This window comes from Gavia stellata, chromosome 8 (genome assembly GCF_030936135.1).
Source record: "Gavia stellata isolate bGavSte3 chromosome 8, bGavSte3.hap2, whole genome shotgun sequence".
Classification (NCBI taxonomy): domain Eukaryota; kingdom Metazoa; phylum Chordata; class Aves; order Gaviiformes; family Gaviidae; genus Gavia; species Gavia stellata.
In genome coordinates, this window is record NC_082601.1 from 18,679,224 (window position 1) to 18,696,713 (window position 17,490).

Here is a 17,490-nt window from a genome sequence, read left to right on the forward strand (position 1 = left end):
GGGGTCGCGGGGGTAACGGCGTGGGGGGGTCCCGGGGGCAGCGGCCGTGGGAGGGTCCTGGCCGCAGGGAGGGCCCGGGCGGGGGGAGAGGGGTGGGCGTGTGGGGCGGGGACCCCGGGGGGACCCGGGACAGGCGGGGAGAGGGACCCTAGGGCGGGGCGGGGGCCCGTCCGGTCACCCGCGGGTGGTTCCCGCCGCCCCCGCGACCAGGCCCCTCGCTCAGGCGCGGTCCCTTCCGCTGGCAGCAGGAGCGATGCCGGCCCCGGAGAGCAGGTCGGTTTTCGAGGCCGCCCAGGACCCCGTCCTGCTGCAGGGGCTGACCCTCGTCACCGGAGCTGCTGCGGATGCATGGGCTGCCGAGCCGGCACCAGTGAGGCACAGTGAGTGGGGCTCCGCAGGGGTGGCCGGGCGGGTTATTTGGCCAAGCTCGTGTCCGCCAGACCCCAGCCACAAAGAAGGAGCTCTGTCCGCAACACGGCTTGGGTGGCCCCCCTGCAGCTTGGCCATGGGAGCTGCTTGGTGGGTGGGTAAGTGGGCTTTCCTCGGAGTCCCCCCAAGGTCCCTGAAGCTCCTTCTGCAGCCGTAGGGCTCTTTGGGTAGCTGAGAAGAGACCCAGGAGGCCCCGCTCCTCATGGTGCAGCCTGGGGAGCTGCCTGTGCACAGCTCTTCCTTCTTCTTCCAGAGAAACCTGCAGCTGCCAACAGCGAGGAGAAGGCCCATGGGGTCACCGAGGTGCCAGAGCGGATGTGCTGCTCGACCTGCGGGCAGGTGTTCGGCAGCCGGGAGGAGCAGGTGAGCGGGACCAAGTGACCAAGTGGCCAGCGTGACGTGGGAGCAGGTCTGGCATGGCTGGTGAGGTCCTGCTGTGGAGGCTCAGCCCCAGTGTGTTGCAGCCTAGCGCTGGCTACTTTCTGGAGCTCCGCTGCCTGTGTCTTGTTGGGATTTGGCACTCAGACCCTGCATATTGTCACTTAAAATGTCATTTACTGGAGGTAAATGGTACATGCAGCACAGTAAATGTCATTTACTGGAGGTAAATGGTACATGCAGCACAGGCCTACGCCTGTTCAGGTTAACTGTTACATGGCTAATTCTGTAATGTACCATGATCTTCCAGTCAGGATCACTACAGGGTCCCAGCATCAGTTCAACCCTCATAGTTTATCACCTCAGGCCCTTTGGTGGGGGGGGTTTCCATGGACCATCAAGACCCTGATGGCTCATACCTCTTTCCTCCGCAGACTGAGCACTACCGTCTTGACTGGCATCGCTTCAACCTGAAGCAGCGACTCCTGGGACGCCGGACGCTGCCAGTAGAAGTGTTTGAGGAGAAGACCCGCGCAGGTGGGGAACAGGGCTGCCCCCAGCAGAGCCCAAGGCTGTCAGTGGCCTCGCTGGGACTGTTCTGTCCAGGGATGAAGGCCTGGCTACACCTGCCAGCTCAGGGTCCCTTTATTCTGCCCCTGTGGGGTCTCCTGGGGGCCCAGCACTACTCCTGAGCCCTGCTGACTTGTTATGGGGAGAAGGAGGTGTTCTGCCTGAGCCCTACCTTTGCATACCTGGGTCCAGAGCCCCAGACACCCGTCTCTCCAGCCCACAGCCCCTGTGTGATATGTAGGGTATCGGACAGGACAATTCTGGGGCCGTGGGCTGGCCTTTGGAGCCACGTGCAAAGTTTTGGGGAGGCTGTTGTTTAATCTTTGCCCTGCTCCACTGCTTCATTTTCTTTCTCTTGCAGGCGATGTTTCCAGCATCTCGGGGTCCGATTCGGAGAGCTCTGATGCAAGCAGTGAGTCGGAGTTGCTGCCCTCTGCCAGCGATAGCCCCAGGACCCCCCAGACCCGCGGCTCCCACAAGGTGCTGCTCCGCAATGCAAAGGGCCAGCTCATCTCTGCCTACCGCTGTGTGCTGGGTACTGGGAAGGCAAGTCACAGCCCAGCTTGTTGGGAGAGGGAACCCAGAGAAGGTGGGTGGCGTTGGGTTGTAGACATCTGTCTGGCAGTCCCCCACGTCCCATGATGGGAAGGGTGGTCTCTGGTGCCAGGTCAAAGCCCCAGTCTTACTGGTGGCCTGTTTTTTGGCTCTGGGGTGCTCCCAAAAACCTGATTCTGGTGCCAACAGAGAGGCTGGTCTTTGTCCTGGGGGACAGCAAGAGGTAACGAGGTGATCCCGTGGGTGCCAGCCAGGGTGTCTGTGTATCAGGGTGGCATCGGGGAACCAGTGGAGCTGACTGCATCGCTGCAGAGCCTCGGTGCGAGCACGTGCTGGGTTGTGCTGATGATGGGCGGTGGGCACTTCGCAGGAGCTGTGTTCCGGGGGTGAGTACAGGGGAATAGAGCTGGGGTTGCCGCTCTGGGGTCAAGTGGGGCTAGGCATTGGATGGCCGTCCCCTCCCTAATCCTCCATCGCAGTGCTTACCATACCCTGGGCACCCACAGCTCCTAGTCTTTGCTTGAGAGTTGGCTAAGCTCAGTTGCGCTGCAAGAGAAGTATTAATCTTTAGGGCCCCAGGGGCGGGGCAAGCCACGGGCCCCAGGGGCGGGACAAGCCACAAGCCCTCCAGGGTCCTGGGAGCATCAGCTCACCTACTTTCCATGCATGGGGCCCTGTTGATCATGCCTGCCCCTCTCCGCAGCCCCCAGGTGCAGGAGCACAAGACCTTCCACCGCTACACAGTACGAGCCCGGCGGGGCACAGCCCAGGGCCTACGGGACGCCCAGACCCCAGGATCGGCACCCAAGTCAGCCGGAGCCTCCTTGCGGCGTTACAACGAGGCTGCGCTGCTCAAGGTGAGGATGCATCACAGCACTGAGCTCTTGGCAGGGATACACGGTTGTGGCTGGCTCCGTGAGGTGGTACCACACCGCTGCTGGAGGGCATGGGTGGGGTGCGAGCTCTGGAACGGGGTCAGGGGTGAATTGAGGCTGCTCTGTCCGGGGTCTGTCCCTGTTCCAGAACTACCTGTGCCCACGCAGCGTGCTCAGGACCCCATAGTGCCTCCCTTTCCTCCCTAGGATATTCAGGACCTGCTGGCAGCCTGGGCACAGCACCTGAATGAAGCTCAGCGCATCTTCCTCCGAGCCCCTCGTCACAACCGTGCACTGCTCTTCGGTGGCAGGAACCCACCCCTCATCCGGGGCGACCCTCGCATCTGCCACATCCCTCTCAGCACCCGCAGGGCCACGCTGCGAGAGGTGCTGCGAGTCCATGCCACGCTGGCCAGCCTGCAAGTGTATGGTGAGTCAGACCATCCCCGGCGCCTGTGAGTCAGAGCAGGTGGAGTGACATAGTCCCTTGTGCATTAGGGGATGCTGCCCTATGGGGTGGAGATGCTAGCTCTCCAACCCTCAATCCCTGGAGACATGGGGTGCTCCCTGTCCCCAGGCAATGACAGGAGCACCCTCGCTGCCCAGGGAAGGACACGCCACTGGAGGACATCACTGGGTCCCCCTGGAAGGGCTGGCAGAAGAGGCAGAGGAAAGCAGAGATGGATCCCCCTCTGGAGGACACAAGTGGTGAGTTGAGCCATGGAGCAAGCAGGGGGGCTGGTATTACGGCACGGGACCAGATTTGCAGCCCTGTGACAGGGCCTGGCACCACAGTGGGGATCTGCAGAGTGTGGCCTCATGCTGGGCAGGAGAGGGGTAGGGTGTGCTTGGCTGAGAGCCCTGAGTGATTCATGCTGTGTGTGAGGCCTCAGCCCCTGTCTTATCACCCCCCTCAGCCCCAGAGGAGGAGGAGGGGGAGGAAAGCCCTGCAGGGGAACTAGAGACTGTGGAAGTGACACTGGGGACCTTGGACCTCCGGGAGTTTGAAGTGATGCCCAAGCGAAACCGCAAAAGGAGGAAGAAGAGGGACAAGAAGATGGAGAAAGGTGAGGGGGAAGAACTGGCCGGGGGCAGTGTAGGAAGGTGTTGGGGAAGGAACTGCCATGGATGGGGTGCAGGCTGGCCCTGGCCCTCTTCCTCACCATGTGCTCCCTGTGCAGGGCCCTGTGCTGAGGAGATGAGATGCCGTGGTACCCGGTGTGGGCAGCCTGGCCTGGAGCCGCTGACAGAGCTGCAGGGGGAGTCTGGGGCTGAGCCCCTTCCCTGGGGTGATGGAGGTAACTGGGGTCGGGAGCTGGACCGGGTGGATGCCTGCCCCATTTGCTGGGGGCTTTGCAGTGGGGTGAAGAGCACATTGTCACATAGGTGCCCAGAGCAGCCACATGCCTTTGAGTGAGCTGTGTGTTCAGAGTAGCTCTGAACTGGGGGGCAGGCAGCACCTGGCTAAGCCAGGTGTGTTGGGGGGGATTTGAGTGGGTCTTATCTCAGGAGAGACGGCTTAGCTGCTGCCAACAGTGCCCAGCAATGCCATGGCACATTGTCACAGACTCTGAAGGTGCTGGAGATCCTGTGGTGCCCAAATCCAGCTAGCAGGACAATGCTTTAACTGCGGCATGTGTGTTTCCTAGTCAGACCAGAGCACTGCTCTCTGCCCAGGGAGCTGTCAGACTCCCCTCCTGTCCTTCCCTCACAGGAGACCCTCAGACCCAGCTCCGCAATGCCCTGTTCACCGCCTGCAAAACTGGGGATGTGGGAACGCTGCGGCACCTCCTGGCTGTGCCAGAGAGCGGGGGCTTGCCAGGCGACAGCGAGGATGGGGAGAGCACACAGCCCTTGGATATGCCCCGCTCCCTGCTCAACCAGCCCATGGATGAGCGCGGCTGCACCCTGCTTCATGTGGCAGCACAGGCAGGGAAGGCTGAGGCTGTGTGCCTGCTGCTGGAGGCAGGGGCAGACCCTGCCCTCAGGTATGGCCGCAGCGTGCCCAGCAGTTGAGCACAGTCCCGCTGTGGGAGCCCAGCAGCTCACTCTTATCTCGGGCATGGGAAGCTGGTGTCAGCCTTGTCCTGGGTCAGCTGGGGTTGGTCTCTCACAGCCGGGACATCTGGGTTCGTTGCGGGAGGCCTAAGAGCTGAACCACTATTCTCTCTGCCTGCCTGGTCTGGCACAGCGGCAGGGGGGCACTGCCCCAAAGTGCTCCCGGGTTTATTGGTAGGCAGTTCGGAGGGTAGGGATGAGACCACCCTTTGCAGGGCATTTGAGATGCAAGAAGGGGAGGAGTTGGGGGATTCTGCTGTAGAGATAAGCAACTTTCCCCTCCTTGGCTGCGATACCCTGGCCTGCAGTACCCATTGCATATCTCTGAGGAGTTGCTGAGCCCAGTGGGACACAGGCAGTAAGATGGCAGGGTGAGCTGGTCTTCCTTGTCTCACAGAGATGGGCAGGAGAGGACCCCCTACTGCGTCTCTGCTGACAAACTGACCCGCAACACCTTCCGCAAGTTCATGGTGGACCATCCAGACAAGTATGACTACAGCCGTGCCAAGGTGGGCACCTGCCCTCTGCCCTCGTGTTCTGGGGTCTGGGGGACCCCAGAGCAAAGCACCCTTCGTCCACTCGTGCTGTTGCCCCTGGCTCAGTGGGAGACGCTCACTGCCCTCTGCCCCCAGGTGCCAGGGCCCCTGACGCAGGAGATGGAGGCCAAGAAGCTGGAGAGGAAGCGGGCACAGAAAGCCCAGCGGAAGCAGCGGGAGCAGGCACAGCGAGAGGAGCGGCAGCGCTGGGAGCAGGAGCAGGGAGAGAAGCAGCGATTTGCAGCCCTGTCCGACAGGGAGAAGGTGAGGCTATGCGTGAGGAAGGGGATCCAGCCCGGCTGGGACAGTGCTGATGCAGTGGGCTCTGAAAACAGCAGTTCCCAGGGCCTGGAGGGGCTGAGCTGTCTTTCTGCTCCCCAGAGGGCCCTGGCTGCTGAGCGGAGGCTGGCTGCGCAGCTGCAGGATGCCGGCACAACTCTTGCGAACATCAGGTAACAGCCCCAGCAGCATGGCTCTGCAGACAGACTGTCCCATGTGAGCACCGCTGTTCCCTGCCCTTCTTGATCCAGTTCTCATTTCCAGTCTAAAGCTATTCCTGTCCACTTGATTCCCAGCAGTGCTTGTCTAAAAGCTTTCTCTCTCTCTCTCTCTTCCTCTGCCCCCCTGAAATATTTTGGAAAGAACAACTCAGTCCACTTGCTGCCAGATCTATGGCAAGCCAATCCCCCAGCCACGCCTGTGCCCCTGACTCTGCATCCCATGTCCCTGCCCTATGCCACCCCATAGGCTTGTGGGCAGCCAGCCCTGCCCATGCTGATCTGGGCAGGGGCTTTACAACCCTATGGGGCCAAATTCCCCCATGTTCAGCCTGCCTCGAAGTGGCTTGCCCCCCACAGCATTGCCTCCTGGGAGCGTGTCCTGGCCGGGCTGCTGGGTGAGCCCTGTAGGACAAGAGGAGCCCCACTTCCCTCATGCTGCTGCTGTCTCATGTCACAAGCCCAGGCACTGAATCCTCTCTGCTCCTCTAACCCTCTTTGCAAGTGTCCCCTTTGCTCAAGGCCACCCCTGGTCTTCCCTGCAGCCGCTGCTGGCATTGTGGAGAGTCCCTGCTGGGCCGGATCCCCTTCCATTACCTCGACTTCTCCTTCTGCTCTACGGCCTGCCTGCAAACACACCGCCGGGCCCGGGCCAGCCGCACGTAAGGCTGGGGACTCTTGCAGCCACCTGCCAAGGACCAATGTGGTGGAGACATGGCTGAGCACTGGCTGTGCAGCAAGGGAAAGCCTGTGGAGCAGCGCTGGTTGGAGAGACTGAGCTGGCCATGTCACTGTGGGGGGCAACTCTCGCAAGGCTCGGGCAAGAATGTCACTCTGGGCACATTACAACCAGGAGGTCCCTATGTACTAGTGTGAGGGGCCAGGACTGCTCCGTGACCCAGCTCCAGCTGGGGGGTCTTGCTGCCAGCTTTTCTCATAGTTACCTCGTAGGCTGCTGACATATTTGGACCCTGCAGGCCTGAGCTACCTGCAGCCACACCTGCAGGCACCCTCTGGGCTGTGCTTTGCCCTCTCCTTTCCTGGATGCCATCGGTGTCCCAGCCGTATCATGTTAGCAACTACTTCCTCTGCCTGCATTGTCAATAAAGAGGTGCCTTGACCCCCTGGGCGTGGGGGGCGTTAGCATGAGCACTGGAACTATGTGGGATTAACGTGCAAAACAAGCTCAATTCTGAGCCCCTTTCTCCTTAGCACAGACCCTGCCTGGCCCCAGAGGAGGGCAGGAGCTCTGGCTGTCCATGTCAGGACGTGTGCCCCTTTCCTAGAGCCCTGCAGCCCCTCCGCTGGCCACTGTGCTTTGCTGGCCCCTGTGCTTCACCAGCCCCCTGCCATCTCTGCAGCCCCAGTAAGAGGCAATGCCAGTGCCCAGCAGCCCTTGTGTTTATTCTGTGGCCGCGATGCCATGGCTGAAGGTCCTGTTGAAAAGGGGTCGGTCGAGGAAGAGCAGGAAGGGGGTGGGGGGTGCCCCCTCCAGTTCCAGCATCGTGATGTTGTTGGGGCGGCCAACGTGCAGCACTGAGCCGGGCACAAAGAGGGTCTGCTGGGGCCCGCGGCGGGGCCAGTACCGGCCCAGGTTGAAGCCATTTATCCACAGCTGGCCCTGGAAGATGGAGATGGGACTGAGCTGTGTGTCTCTCCCCCCTCACCCCCTCTCCTGGCTACGCACTGTCTTACCTTGCTCCAACCTGGGAACTTCACAAAGGTGTCCCAGGCAATGCCAGGGGTCTCAAAGGTCCCCGTGTAGAAGGCTGGCCCTGCTCTGCCCCCGCTGCTTGACTTTGGCAGGGCAGAGTGGGGCCAGCCCTGCTGGATGGCAGTGTCTATGGCCAGGGGGTAGATCAGCCAGTTGCTGACAGGGCTGGAGTCCAAGGAGAGGTTCCCCAGCAAGCCCTGAGATGGAGCGAAAATAAAGCAGCAGGGTCTGCCATGGGCAGGAGAATGCTTGGCATCCCCAGGGCACATCCTCCTCGAAGCAGTGAAGGTGGTATGGGATCCCCTCCGAGGGGCTGCATGGCCCTGGCTGCTGTGGCAGCGTAAGTGGGAGAGAGGGGTGCCGACCTCACAGCCTTATCCTGGCCCTGGCAGGGTTGCTAGGGGATGGTGTGAGATTAACCAGGGAGCAGGTCTGGGGGTGGCCCCACTGTGGCTGGGGTCTGTTGTGGGTGGCAGGAGAGGGGGTGTTTGGCCATGTGGGTGGCCAGGCCATCCCCTCCAGAGCCCCAGGGCCCTCTCACCTTGAAGTCACTGAAGTTGGCCCCAAAGCTGATCCTGCCCATGTTCTCCAGGAGCACGTCCAGGGTGTCCCCTGCCCTGCCCGTGACACGCAGCGCCGTCTGCCCGTCCCGCTCCAGTGTCCCCTGGTACTCCTGCAGCCACAGGGTCAGCACTGCCGCCCTGTACCCAGATTCCACATCCCCGATCGCTGCTGGCAGCCTACCAGCGTTGCGTCCCGCTGCCTGCTCTCCCAGAACCAGCCCAGGACTGCCCTCTGCCCCCAGAGGGGACAAGTTCGGGCCAGAGAGCTATCAACAAGGCTCAGTGGGGTCTCAGCACCCTGGCTGTCCCTGAAACCCTGGCAGAGCAGGCCCCGCTGCGGGCAGGTCCCACAGCCCTCCCAAGCGGTGGGCCAGGATCAGGTGTGCTCTCGCAGCCTTACCTCCTGCAGCATCACGTAGCCACGGTCACAGACGCTGTGGGGAGGGGCGCCCAGCGTGGCTGGGTCCAGGACATCCCGGGGCAGCTGTGTGCGGTACACCACAAAGCCATGCACCTGCAGGACACAACGGAGAGGCACAGAAAGGGAAAACAGGGTTGGACACGAGCCCTGCTTCTCCACTCTGGAGCCAGGGCAGACAAGCCTAGGAGTGTCTCCCGCTGCACCCAGCCCCTCACCTGCTTTATGGCTTCAAAGGTGAGGGGGAACTGGCTCTGGATGGGCCCAGAGGGGCACAGCACATCCAAGACATCCAGGAGGTTGGCATACTGCAAAGAGAGAGACAGGCGGGGGGCAGCTGGGCAGTGCCAGGCAGCGGCAGCACAGCCCTTGGTACAGGCACTCACCTTCCGCAGGGCCACCCAGCCGTAGGCATATTTGGGGGTGGCGGGTGGCATCGGACCGGCTGGCAGAGGCTGGAACTGAACAGCAAACTGTCAGCTGCCCCCCAAGGTGAGCAGGGAGATGTCCCCTGCCCTCCCAGGTCCCTCTGTGTACCCCTCTATCCTGGCATAGGCAGCAGTGCCCAGTGCTGTCCCCCTCCTCTTGCCAGGCTCAGCACCTTGCTGATGACTGTGCGGATGGCAAACAGCTTCTCGGTGGGGTCTCCCGCCTCTGAGAGGGGGGCATCATAGTCGTAGCTGGTGGTTACTGGTTTGTACTGTTCCTTGAAGTCAGCACCTGGGCGGGGAAGTGATGGGAGCTGGAGGAAGGGGCTCTGGCAGAGCCCAGGGCATGGAACCCAGCCCCAGGCTGGCTGCAAAGCAATGGAGGGGCATGAAGCAGAACTGAGAGCTCCCGCCTGGAGACAAAAGGAGTCCCCGGGGTGGGGGACAAGCTTGCATTCAGGGGCCTTTGGGTATGTGTCAGCCTGCCCTGTGGATCAGAACAGGAGCCTGAAGCAGAGTCCTCAGGGATGGCCAAGGAAAGCCCGCCCAGCCCCACAGTGTGCCCTCCTCCCCGCCCCCCCCCCCCCCCCCCCCAGGACAGGGCCCTACTCACCACTCCAGTAAGCAAAGTTCGTCCCCCCATGGAACATGTACCTAGGGGACACCCCAGAGAGCCCAGTCAGCACCCCACAGACCTGGAGGGGGCTCACCAGGTGCTGCCCCCTCCCTGCTGCCCCCGCAGTCCCAGCACTGCCTGCATCCCCCTGCCCAAGCCCTGCGGGAGGAAGGCGAGCAGCGATGCCCACTCCAATGCTGGTAGGTGGGAGGGCATCGCCCCCCCAGGCTGTGCCCCCCGTCAGCTGACTACTTGCATGTTGATGCTGGCTCCCAGCTGCAGCATGTCCTCCAGCACCTGGGCCACCTGCGCCGAGCTCGTGCTGGCATGCGCCTCCCCCCAGTAGTCCAGCCAGCCCGTGTAGTACTCGGAGTTCACCTGGGGGTGAAAGGGACTGTCACCTGCCCGGAGCTGGGGCTCCTGGCACCCCTCTGTCAGCCACTTCCCCCCTGCTTACCTGCAGCCTGGCCCCAGAACCCCTCTTTGCCTCACGCCCCCAGCCCCTCTACCTCCCCAAAGCCATTGCGGGCCATTCCCCGCGACAGCACCCACGCCAAGCTCACCAGGGGCCCCTTCGGCTCGACCCGGCGCTGGGCGCCAAATGCCTGTGTCACGTTGGAGCCTACGGAGGGGGAGGGAGGGAGGTTGGAGCAGGTAGGAGCTGGGACACCCCTCTCCTTCTCCTCCTCCTCCCCCATAGGGGTACCTGGCCCAAAGTCGACAGTGGCATAGAGCCCCTGCAGCGTGCCACAGCGCAGCTCCTCTGCCTGCGTGCTGTCGGTGGTGAAGAGCAGTACCTCGCTCCCCAGCAGCGCCCGAAAGGAGCCCAGCAGGTGCCGGAGGTACCCGTAGTCGCAGGCGTAGTAGCTCCCATATTCGTTCTCAACCTGTGAGTAGGGCAGGGTCTGGCACCCAGCGTGCACATGGCAGGGCTGCAGCCAAGTCCCACCGCGCACTGGGATGAGCCCCCAGCTGCCCCCTTCCCTCCTGACATCATTAGATGTCGTGACAGTCCCCAGATGCATCCCAAGACTGACCTTCCAGCCCCACTATGACCCCGAGCTCTGCCAGTGTCCCTCAAATCACAACCGGGGTGATGGCAGGTACCCCAGAATCCCAGCCCTTGGATTTAAACCCAGGTCCAGAGGTTGGGAGGGATTTATCTAAGAGCTGTGCTGGAGGAGAGCATGGTGTAGGGGGTACAGGTGGCTTTTTGGGGCATGTCCAAAGATGACCCAGAGCAGAGCAGGGGGCGGGTCTCACAGCACCCTACCTGCACGCTGATGATGTTTCCCCCGTGCTGGTAAAGGCGTGGCTTGATCTTGGGTAGCAGGACATGGAGCCAGGAGTCCACAGCTGCCAGGTAGGCTGGGGGGACAGAGGGCAGCTCAGCCTGGCTGCAGCGTCCACCCCAGCCCACCCGCAGCCAGCCCTGCCAGGAGGAGGATGGAGCAGACGAGGCAGAGCTGAGCGCAATGGGGAAGCGGAGGTGGATGACGAACTACAGGGCTCCCAGAAGATGGAGAAGAGGATAGGAGAGAGCACACAGTGGGGCTGGCGTGGAGAGAGACCAGCGTGCTGGGACTGGCACCAAGTTGTAAGGACACAGTGGCCAGAGCCCCGTGCCAAGGCTCACCAGGGTCGGAGGAGCGCAGGACAATGTCAGGTTTCCACAGCAGCCAGGCGGGCAGGCCACCCTGGAGAAACACCCACAGCCGAGAGAGGCAGAGAAACCACTCAGCAGCCCTGGCTGCCACACAGCCAAAACCAGTCCAGGGCAATGCTAATGCTAGGCACCGAGGTGGCACGTGCCCTGCGGAGCGGCAGCCTGGGCATGGCTGGCATGGCACTGGGGCCGGGGCCAGCACACCAGCCAGAAGGGCCAACCCCGCTGTGCCCTTCCTGGTCCACCCATGACCCCTCCGTCCCGGGGCTGGGGGCTGGGGCTCACCATCTCCCACTCCGCGCAGATGTAGGGCCCCGGCCGCAGGATCACCAGAAGCCCCAGCTCAGCTGTCAGGTCCAGGAAGGCTTCCAGATCCCGATCCCCAGCAAAGTCATAAACTCCCGGCAGCGGCTCATGGTAATTCCAGGGGACGTAGCTGAGGTGAGAGGGGAGATTAACACGTGAGGGCTAAGGGCACCCCAGTGCTATGGGGAACTGTCCCACAGGCTGGTCCCTCTGCTCCTGGGGACCAGCCTTCAGCCTGGGCTGAGAGTGGCAACTGGGGCTGGACTGGGACTAGCCCAGGTTCATGCTTGTGTCTGGCAGGGGCATCCTGGGGTCCCAGTCAGCCCAGTGCAAGGGCTGGTCCCTGCTCTCTGTGATCAGACAACACCCTTGCCTCTGTCCCTACTTTGGGGACCCCAGAGACCCCAGGGGGCCGTGGTGACTGCGGGCTTGCGCCGTCACGGCTGCCCCTGTCACTTACACCTGCACGGCACTGAGCCCGCTCATGTACATCTTGAGGAGCCGGTCCCTCCAGGCAGGGCGTGGGACACGGGCGTAGTGGATGCTGCCCGAGATGTAGCGGAAAGGGGCACCGTCCTTCCGGAAGCAGTCCTCCTCATAATCCAGCTGGAAGGAGCGTGCTGGTGGGGAGGCCTGCAGGAGAGAGGCAGCACTGGGGGGCTGCAGACCCTCCCCAAGCCCAGCCACCCCCTCCCACGCTCCCTGGGACAGGGACTGATGGGAGCTGGATCCTGGGGGGGAACCGGGAGGACCCTCCCCATCCCCAGTGCAGGGACGAGGCAGGTACCACGCTGTCCCGGGAGAGCAGAAGGGACAAGCAGGGCAGGCATTTGCACTGCCTGATGCCCCCCCCCTTGCTAATCAAACACCCTGTGGCTGAGCTGATGGCATTCTGGGGGACGGATGCTGCTGGGGACCGGTGCTAGGAGGGCAGGCAGGGAGCTGGGAGCACAAGCGGGACATTGGGGCGGGACACGGGCTGCAGCAGAAGGGACACATAGCAAGAAGAGCAGGGACACGGGGGAGGAATGCAAGGCAGATCCTGGAGCCATCCAGCCGGATCCTTCGCAGCTCAGCCCCGCACGCTTCTCCCAAACTTTCCACCCGTGTTTGCTAACCTGCGTGTGCAGCAGCCCCGCCGCCAGCAGCAGGGCGAGAGCTGGCAGCCCCATTCTCGCTGGGTGCTCGGCAGGTCCACGATGGGGGACGAAGGGGGACGTGGACACCACCATCACATGATCCTTCTCAGCCAGTGCCGGGCGCTTCCTCCAGGTCCTAAGTGCGGGCAGCTGGAACAGCAGCACAGCTGCAGGAGGGAGCGTGGGAGAGGGGGTGGGCGGCTCTGGCCCCCCATGCCTGGGCCAGCTGCACATCTTTCCCCCCAAAGCCCACCCAGCACAGGATGCAGGCCGCACACCCCCCCCCGAGCCAGCTTCAGCTGGTGGGCACATCCCCGGTGCCCCCCGGGGTGGTGGGTGACACACGTGGGGGGACAAGGAGCCTCACAAAAGCGTCACCACCAGACAAAACGCTTTCGAGGGAGCTCAGCCCGCTTGCTTCATCAGAGGTGGTGATGGAAACCTCGGTTACAGCTCCCGTAGGGGGGATGCTGCTGCTCTCTGAACGAAAGGAAAACGTCCCTGGACCGAGGGCCGGAGCCTGGTGACAGAGCTGGTGACAGAGCTGGTGACAGAGCTGGTGACAGGGGTGTCGGGGAGGTGCCGCAGGGCAGGGGGGGAGTGATGCCCTCGGGGACAGGCCCTGCTGGGGCAGCTTCGCCATCTCTGTCCCCTGCACTGCCGACCTGCCTGATGACTGATTGTTTTAGGTTGTGTTGCCATCGCTTACCTTAAGATGAAATGTACCTAGGTAAGACACCCCGGATAGGGTTTTAGGAAGGGTGAAGGGTAAACCAGTTGATATACATCCTTGGGAACTGGTGTTATTTACAAACCAGATAAGAAAGCCGAACTGGTGCCCTGAGGATGGAGTGTCTCATTATAAAGTGAAAAGCACACCTCCCAGCTGGAAAGAGCCCCCAGCCCAAATAAGCCCCCTACTCTCCGAGCATGTGTAATGAATTAAAAGGCAGCTGTACCTTTAAGATGAAGGAAAAAAGAAACTAGCCGATCGCTAGCTAAGGGGTGTGAACAGTAGGCGTAACTAACGTGGTTAACTGTTTAAACACATGCCGCAATTTCAGCCAGGCGTGCTGGCTTTGTGGCGTTACCACCCAGCACCCGTCCCCGCGCAGACACGAAACGAAGCACCTCTGCTCTGCGCGTGTAAACCGGCGTCCCGCACACCGGCTGGGCGACCCCACTTGTGGGGCAACGTGCCCGCCCGCGCGAGGGGCTTGGCTCACCGGGGCCAGCTCCGGGGAGCGGCGGGGCTGCGGGCTGCCGCTGCCACCGCTCGCAGCCGGGGGATGACACCGCGTTCCCCCCCGGTGACAATGCCCGGCGAGCCCGGGCGCTGCGCCCCGCCCCGCTCCCCTCCACCCGCAGCCCGCCCGCTCCGGAGGAGGGATCTCGCCGCGGCGGCACCGGGGACCGGGAAGGCTGCAGTGCCCCACCCGACGGGTGACGCGGCGGGTGATGCAATGGGTGACGCGCGGCGGCGGGCGATGACGCGGGCGGGCAATGGGGCAGGCGCTGTGCGTCTGCTCCCGCGGCACCGTCAGCCTGGGGGGCGTGCGGTACCTCCTGCTCCACCGCCTGGCAGAGGGGTCCGCAGGGGCCTGGGGCACGGGGGGGGTTCGGGGCCGGGGTCAACGGGCACGGGGGGGGTGCTTCGGCATAAGGGGTGCTCGGACATGGGAGGGATGCTCGGGCACGGAGGGGTGCTTCTGCATGGGGGGATGCTCGGGCACGGGGGGGATGCTCAGGCATAGGGGATGCTCGGGCATGGGGGGGGGATACGCTTGGGTGTGTGTGGGATGCTTGGGCATGGTGGGGAGATGCTTGAGAACGGGGTGTTTGGGCATGAGGGAATTAATTGGGCATGGTGAAGGGAGATGCTTGACCATACCGGGTGCTTGTTGCATCCAGGAGGATTCTCATGCTGGGTGACAGGGGTCAGTCATGCCCAGGAGTGGGTGCTTGGACCCGTGGGAGTGTGGGTGACTGGGCCAGTGGGGTTGTTTATGCAGAGGGGGATGCTTTGGGTGCCTGGCAGGTGCCCCCAAGGTGGGGGGAATGTGCATGCCTGGGGGGATCCCATGGAGAGGGGTGCAGGCACCTGCTGCCCTCTGCTCCCCTCTCCTGGGTGCTCACAGTTGAGGCTGGGCACAAGGCCCCAACGCAGGTGCTGCAGTGGTGGGACACCCAGCCCACACTGTGCTCGGCTCCTCGCAGGGGCTTCAGCTATGTGGACTTGGTGGAGGGGCTGCGGGATGGGCGCTTCTACGCCCTGAAGCGCATCCTGTGCCACGACAAGGAGGACCGCCAGGCAGCCCTGCACGAGGTGGAGATGCACAGCCTCTTCGACCACCCCAACATCCTGCGTCTGGAGGCCCACTGCATGGTGGAGAAGGGTGCCAAGCACGAAGCCTGGCTCCTCCTGCCCTACGTGAAGGTGAGGCAGTCTCCCCCAGCCACCCCCACCCCTTTGCCACTGGGAGTGGCAATGGTGACCTGTTGCTTGTGTTTGCCAGGGGGGGACCCTCTGGAGCGAGGTGGAAGCACTGCGAGAGAAAGGGACCTTCATGCCAGAGCAGCGGATCCTCCTCATCCTCCATGGCATCTGCTGCGGGCTGCAAGCCATCCACAGCAAGGGCTATGCGCACAGGTCGGGGCTGGCAGCCCCGGTCGGGGCCGGGGGGAGGAGTTGGCAGGGGGCTCAGCAGGCACTCAGTGATGTCCATCCCTGCAGGGACCTCAAGCCCACCAACGTGCTGCTGGATGAGGATGACCGGCCCGTGCTGATGGACCTGGGCTCCATGAACCAAGCTCGCATTGAAGTCAACAGCTCTCGGCAGGCCATGGCCGTGCAGGTGGGTGCCCTGGGACATCACCCCACCAGCCTGTCCCTGACCCAAGCCCTTCATCCTCACCCTCCTCTCTGCAGGACTGGGCTGCGCAGCGCTGCACCATCTCCTATCGTGCCCCCGAGCTCTTCACGGTGCCAAGCCAGTGCATCATAGACGAGTGCACAGATATCTGGGTAAGGATCCGGCCCCCTGTCCCCTGTCCCCCTGCTGCGGGGCTGCCCTGACCCTACTGCGCTCCAGTCCCTAGGCTGCGTGCTGTACTGCATGATGTTTGGGGAGGGCCCCTACGACACCATCTTCCAGAAGGGTGACAGCGTGGCTCTGGCAGTGCAGAACCCCATCGCCATGCCCCCCACGACCAGGTGAGGTGCTGTGGAGGGCAACCTGCTCCCAGGCAGCCCTCTGCGCTGTGCACCATGCAGACCCCCCCTCACTGTCTTTCCTCCAGGTACTCGGCTGCCTTGCAGCGCCTGCTCTCCTCCATGATGACGCTGAACCCCCAGGAGCGACCCAGCATAAATGACATCCTCCACCAGCTGGAGGGGCTGCAGCCAGCGCCGGCGGGCCAGGACACCACGCAGATCTGAGCCCGTCCCACCCTGTGATGGCAATGCACCCTGAGGATGAGCCAGCAGAAAAGTGGCTGCCCTCGTCCCTGCTCCCCTGTGGGGCCGTTGCAGGGAGGATTGCTGCACCTGGGGGAGAGCTGCTGCTCTGTGCTGGAGATGTGTTGGATTTGGAGTGTTCCGTGCCCGGGATGCTGCTGCCTGGGACTTGGTCTGTGTCCCAGAACTGTGGACATGTGACCTGCTGCTAAACACTCTGTAGCCGCTGCCTCCCCCGGGGGTTGCAGAGGAGGATGCTGTGGGACGCCCTGGGTGACAGCAGCTGTGGCCCCGCAGCTCTGCGCCCCGGGAGGGTCACTCCTGCCTGGGGCAGAGCTGTGGTCCAGGTCCCGGTGCGATGCTGGAGCAAGGAGGGGGGGACTCAGCACCTGCTCTGCTGCTGCTCTTGGCACCAACATCGCCTTGTGTTTGGAGTAAAAGATGTTCTTGCGGCGGTGTGGACGTGTCCCTGTCTGTAGGGAGGGGGTCCCATCAGGGGCACAGGGACAGGGGGGCACACTGTCTGGGTCGAGAAGCCAGGCGTTGCCGGAGGGGAAGAGCAGCGGAGGACAGCCCTGGTGGGGCGGCACGGCTGGAGCATTAGCAATAAGCAGGGAAAGTTAATCCCTGGCCTCAGCACGCTCCTAATGAGTGTTAACACAACTCTGCAGCTGGAGCCAGGTGCCACTGTTCAGAGCCTGCAGGGCTGGGCACTGCAGGAAGGGGGCTCAGGGCAGGCAGGCAGGCGGTGGCAGGCATACAGGCAGAGCTTCTCAGCTGCTCAAGAGAGGGAGGTGGGTGCCCAGGCTGGGCAGCTGCTAGAGCTTGGGGAGAAGGGGCAGCAGCCCTGCTCCGGTGGGGGCAAGCAGAGCCTGGGGACGGCACAACCACCCTTGGCTGAAGAGATGTTGAGCTGCCTGTGGAGGAGCGGGGGGAAAAAGAGATGCAGACAAGCAGTTTCACAGGGAACGTTCCCCTCCTTTAATCTTCTCACCACAACACAGCAGAAAAGCAGCCGCGGGGGTTCGTGCTGCACTGGATGCCCTTGCGGGGTGCACCCACTGCACTGCAGAGCCAGGCATGCCCCTTGTCCCACGCTGTGGCCGCAGATACAGGGGTGCCAGACTGCTCCCACTGCTTCAACCATTCTCTTTCCAGACGAGCCCACCCACCCTCTGACTGCACATGGGAAGAAGACCCAGCACCTGTGAATTTTTTCCTGCTCAAGCTAAATCTGCTCCCCTGGGCTCCAGGATACAATGCGGGGCCATATACCACATGAGGA

At 62.9% G+C, this 17,490-nt stretch overlaps 3 protein-coding genes across 5 annotated transcripts; 2 read left to right on the plus strand and 1 right to left on the minus strand.

The window, feature by feature from the left end:
- Positions 1-253: 253 nt before the first annotated feature.
- ANKZF1 (ankyrin repeat and zinc finger peptidyl tRNA hydrolase 1) lies at positions 254-6,598 on the plus strand. Its single transcript, XM_059820697.1, has 15 exons — positions 254-380; positions 683-792; positions 1,242-1,344; positions 1,739-1,923; positions 2,203-2,318; positions 2,636-2,789; positions 3,015-3,237; positions 3,414-3,512; positions 3,701-3,874; positions 3,989-4,105; positions 4,522-4,795; positions 5,263-5,374; positions 5,498-5,665; positions 5,783-5,853; positions 6,444-6,598. The coding sequence occupies exons 1-15, from the start codon at positions 254-256 to the stop codon at positions 6,562-6,564; spliced, it is 2,154 nt and encodes a 717-aa protein (XP_059676680.1). The 3' UTR covers positions 6,565-6,598.
- Positions 6,599-7,300: 702 nt separating this feature from the next.
- GLB1L (galactosidase beta 1 like) lies at positions 7,301-12,781 on the minus strand. Its single transcript, XM_059820531.1, has 16 exons — positions 12,728-12,781; positions 12,070-12,242; positions 11,589-11,739; positions 11,274-11,334; positions 10,911-11,005; positions 10,344-10,524; positions 10,201-10,259; positions 9,894-10,015; positions 9,635-9,675; positions 9,195-9,313; positions 8,980-9,054; positions 8,812-8,901; positions 8,576-8,689; positions 8,154-8,285; positions 7,594-7,809; positions 7,301-7,519 (listed from the first exon to the last, which is right to left on the minus strand). The coding sequence occupies exons 1-16, from the start codon at positions 12,779-12,781 to the stop codon at positions 7,301-7,303; spliced, it is 1,902 nt and encodes a 633-aa protein (XP_059676514.1).
- A 1,470-nt stretch (positions 12,782-14,251) lies between these two features.
- On the plus strand, positions 14,252-16,543 carry STK16 (serine/threonine kinase 16). 3 transcript variants are annotated; one of them, XM_059820699.1, is made up of 7 exons: positions 14,252-14,337; positions 14,966-15,185; positions 15,265-15,398; positions 15,483-15,603; positions 15,678-15,773; positions 15,841-15,962; positions 16,049-16,543. In XM_059820699.1, the coding sequence occupies exons 1-7, from the start codon at positions 14,252-14,254 to the stop codon at positions 16,185-16,187; spliced, it is 918 nt and encodes a 305-aa protein (XP_059676682.1). In that variant the 3' UTR covers positions 16,188-16,543. The 3 variants fall into 3 exon arrangements, with proteins under 3 accessions (XP_059676682.1, XP_059676683.1, XP_059676684.1); XM_059820700.1 differs by lacking the exon at positions 15,678-15,773; XM_059820701.1 differs by lacking the exons at positions 14,966-15,185; positions 15,265-15,398.
- The last annotated feature ends 947 nt before the right edge of the window (positions 16,544-17,490 follow it).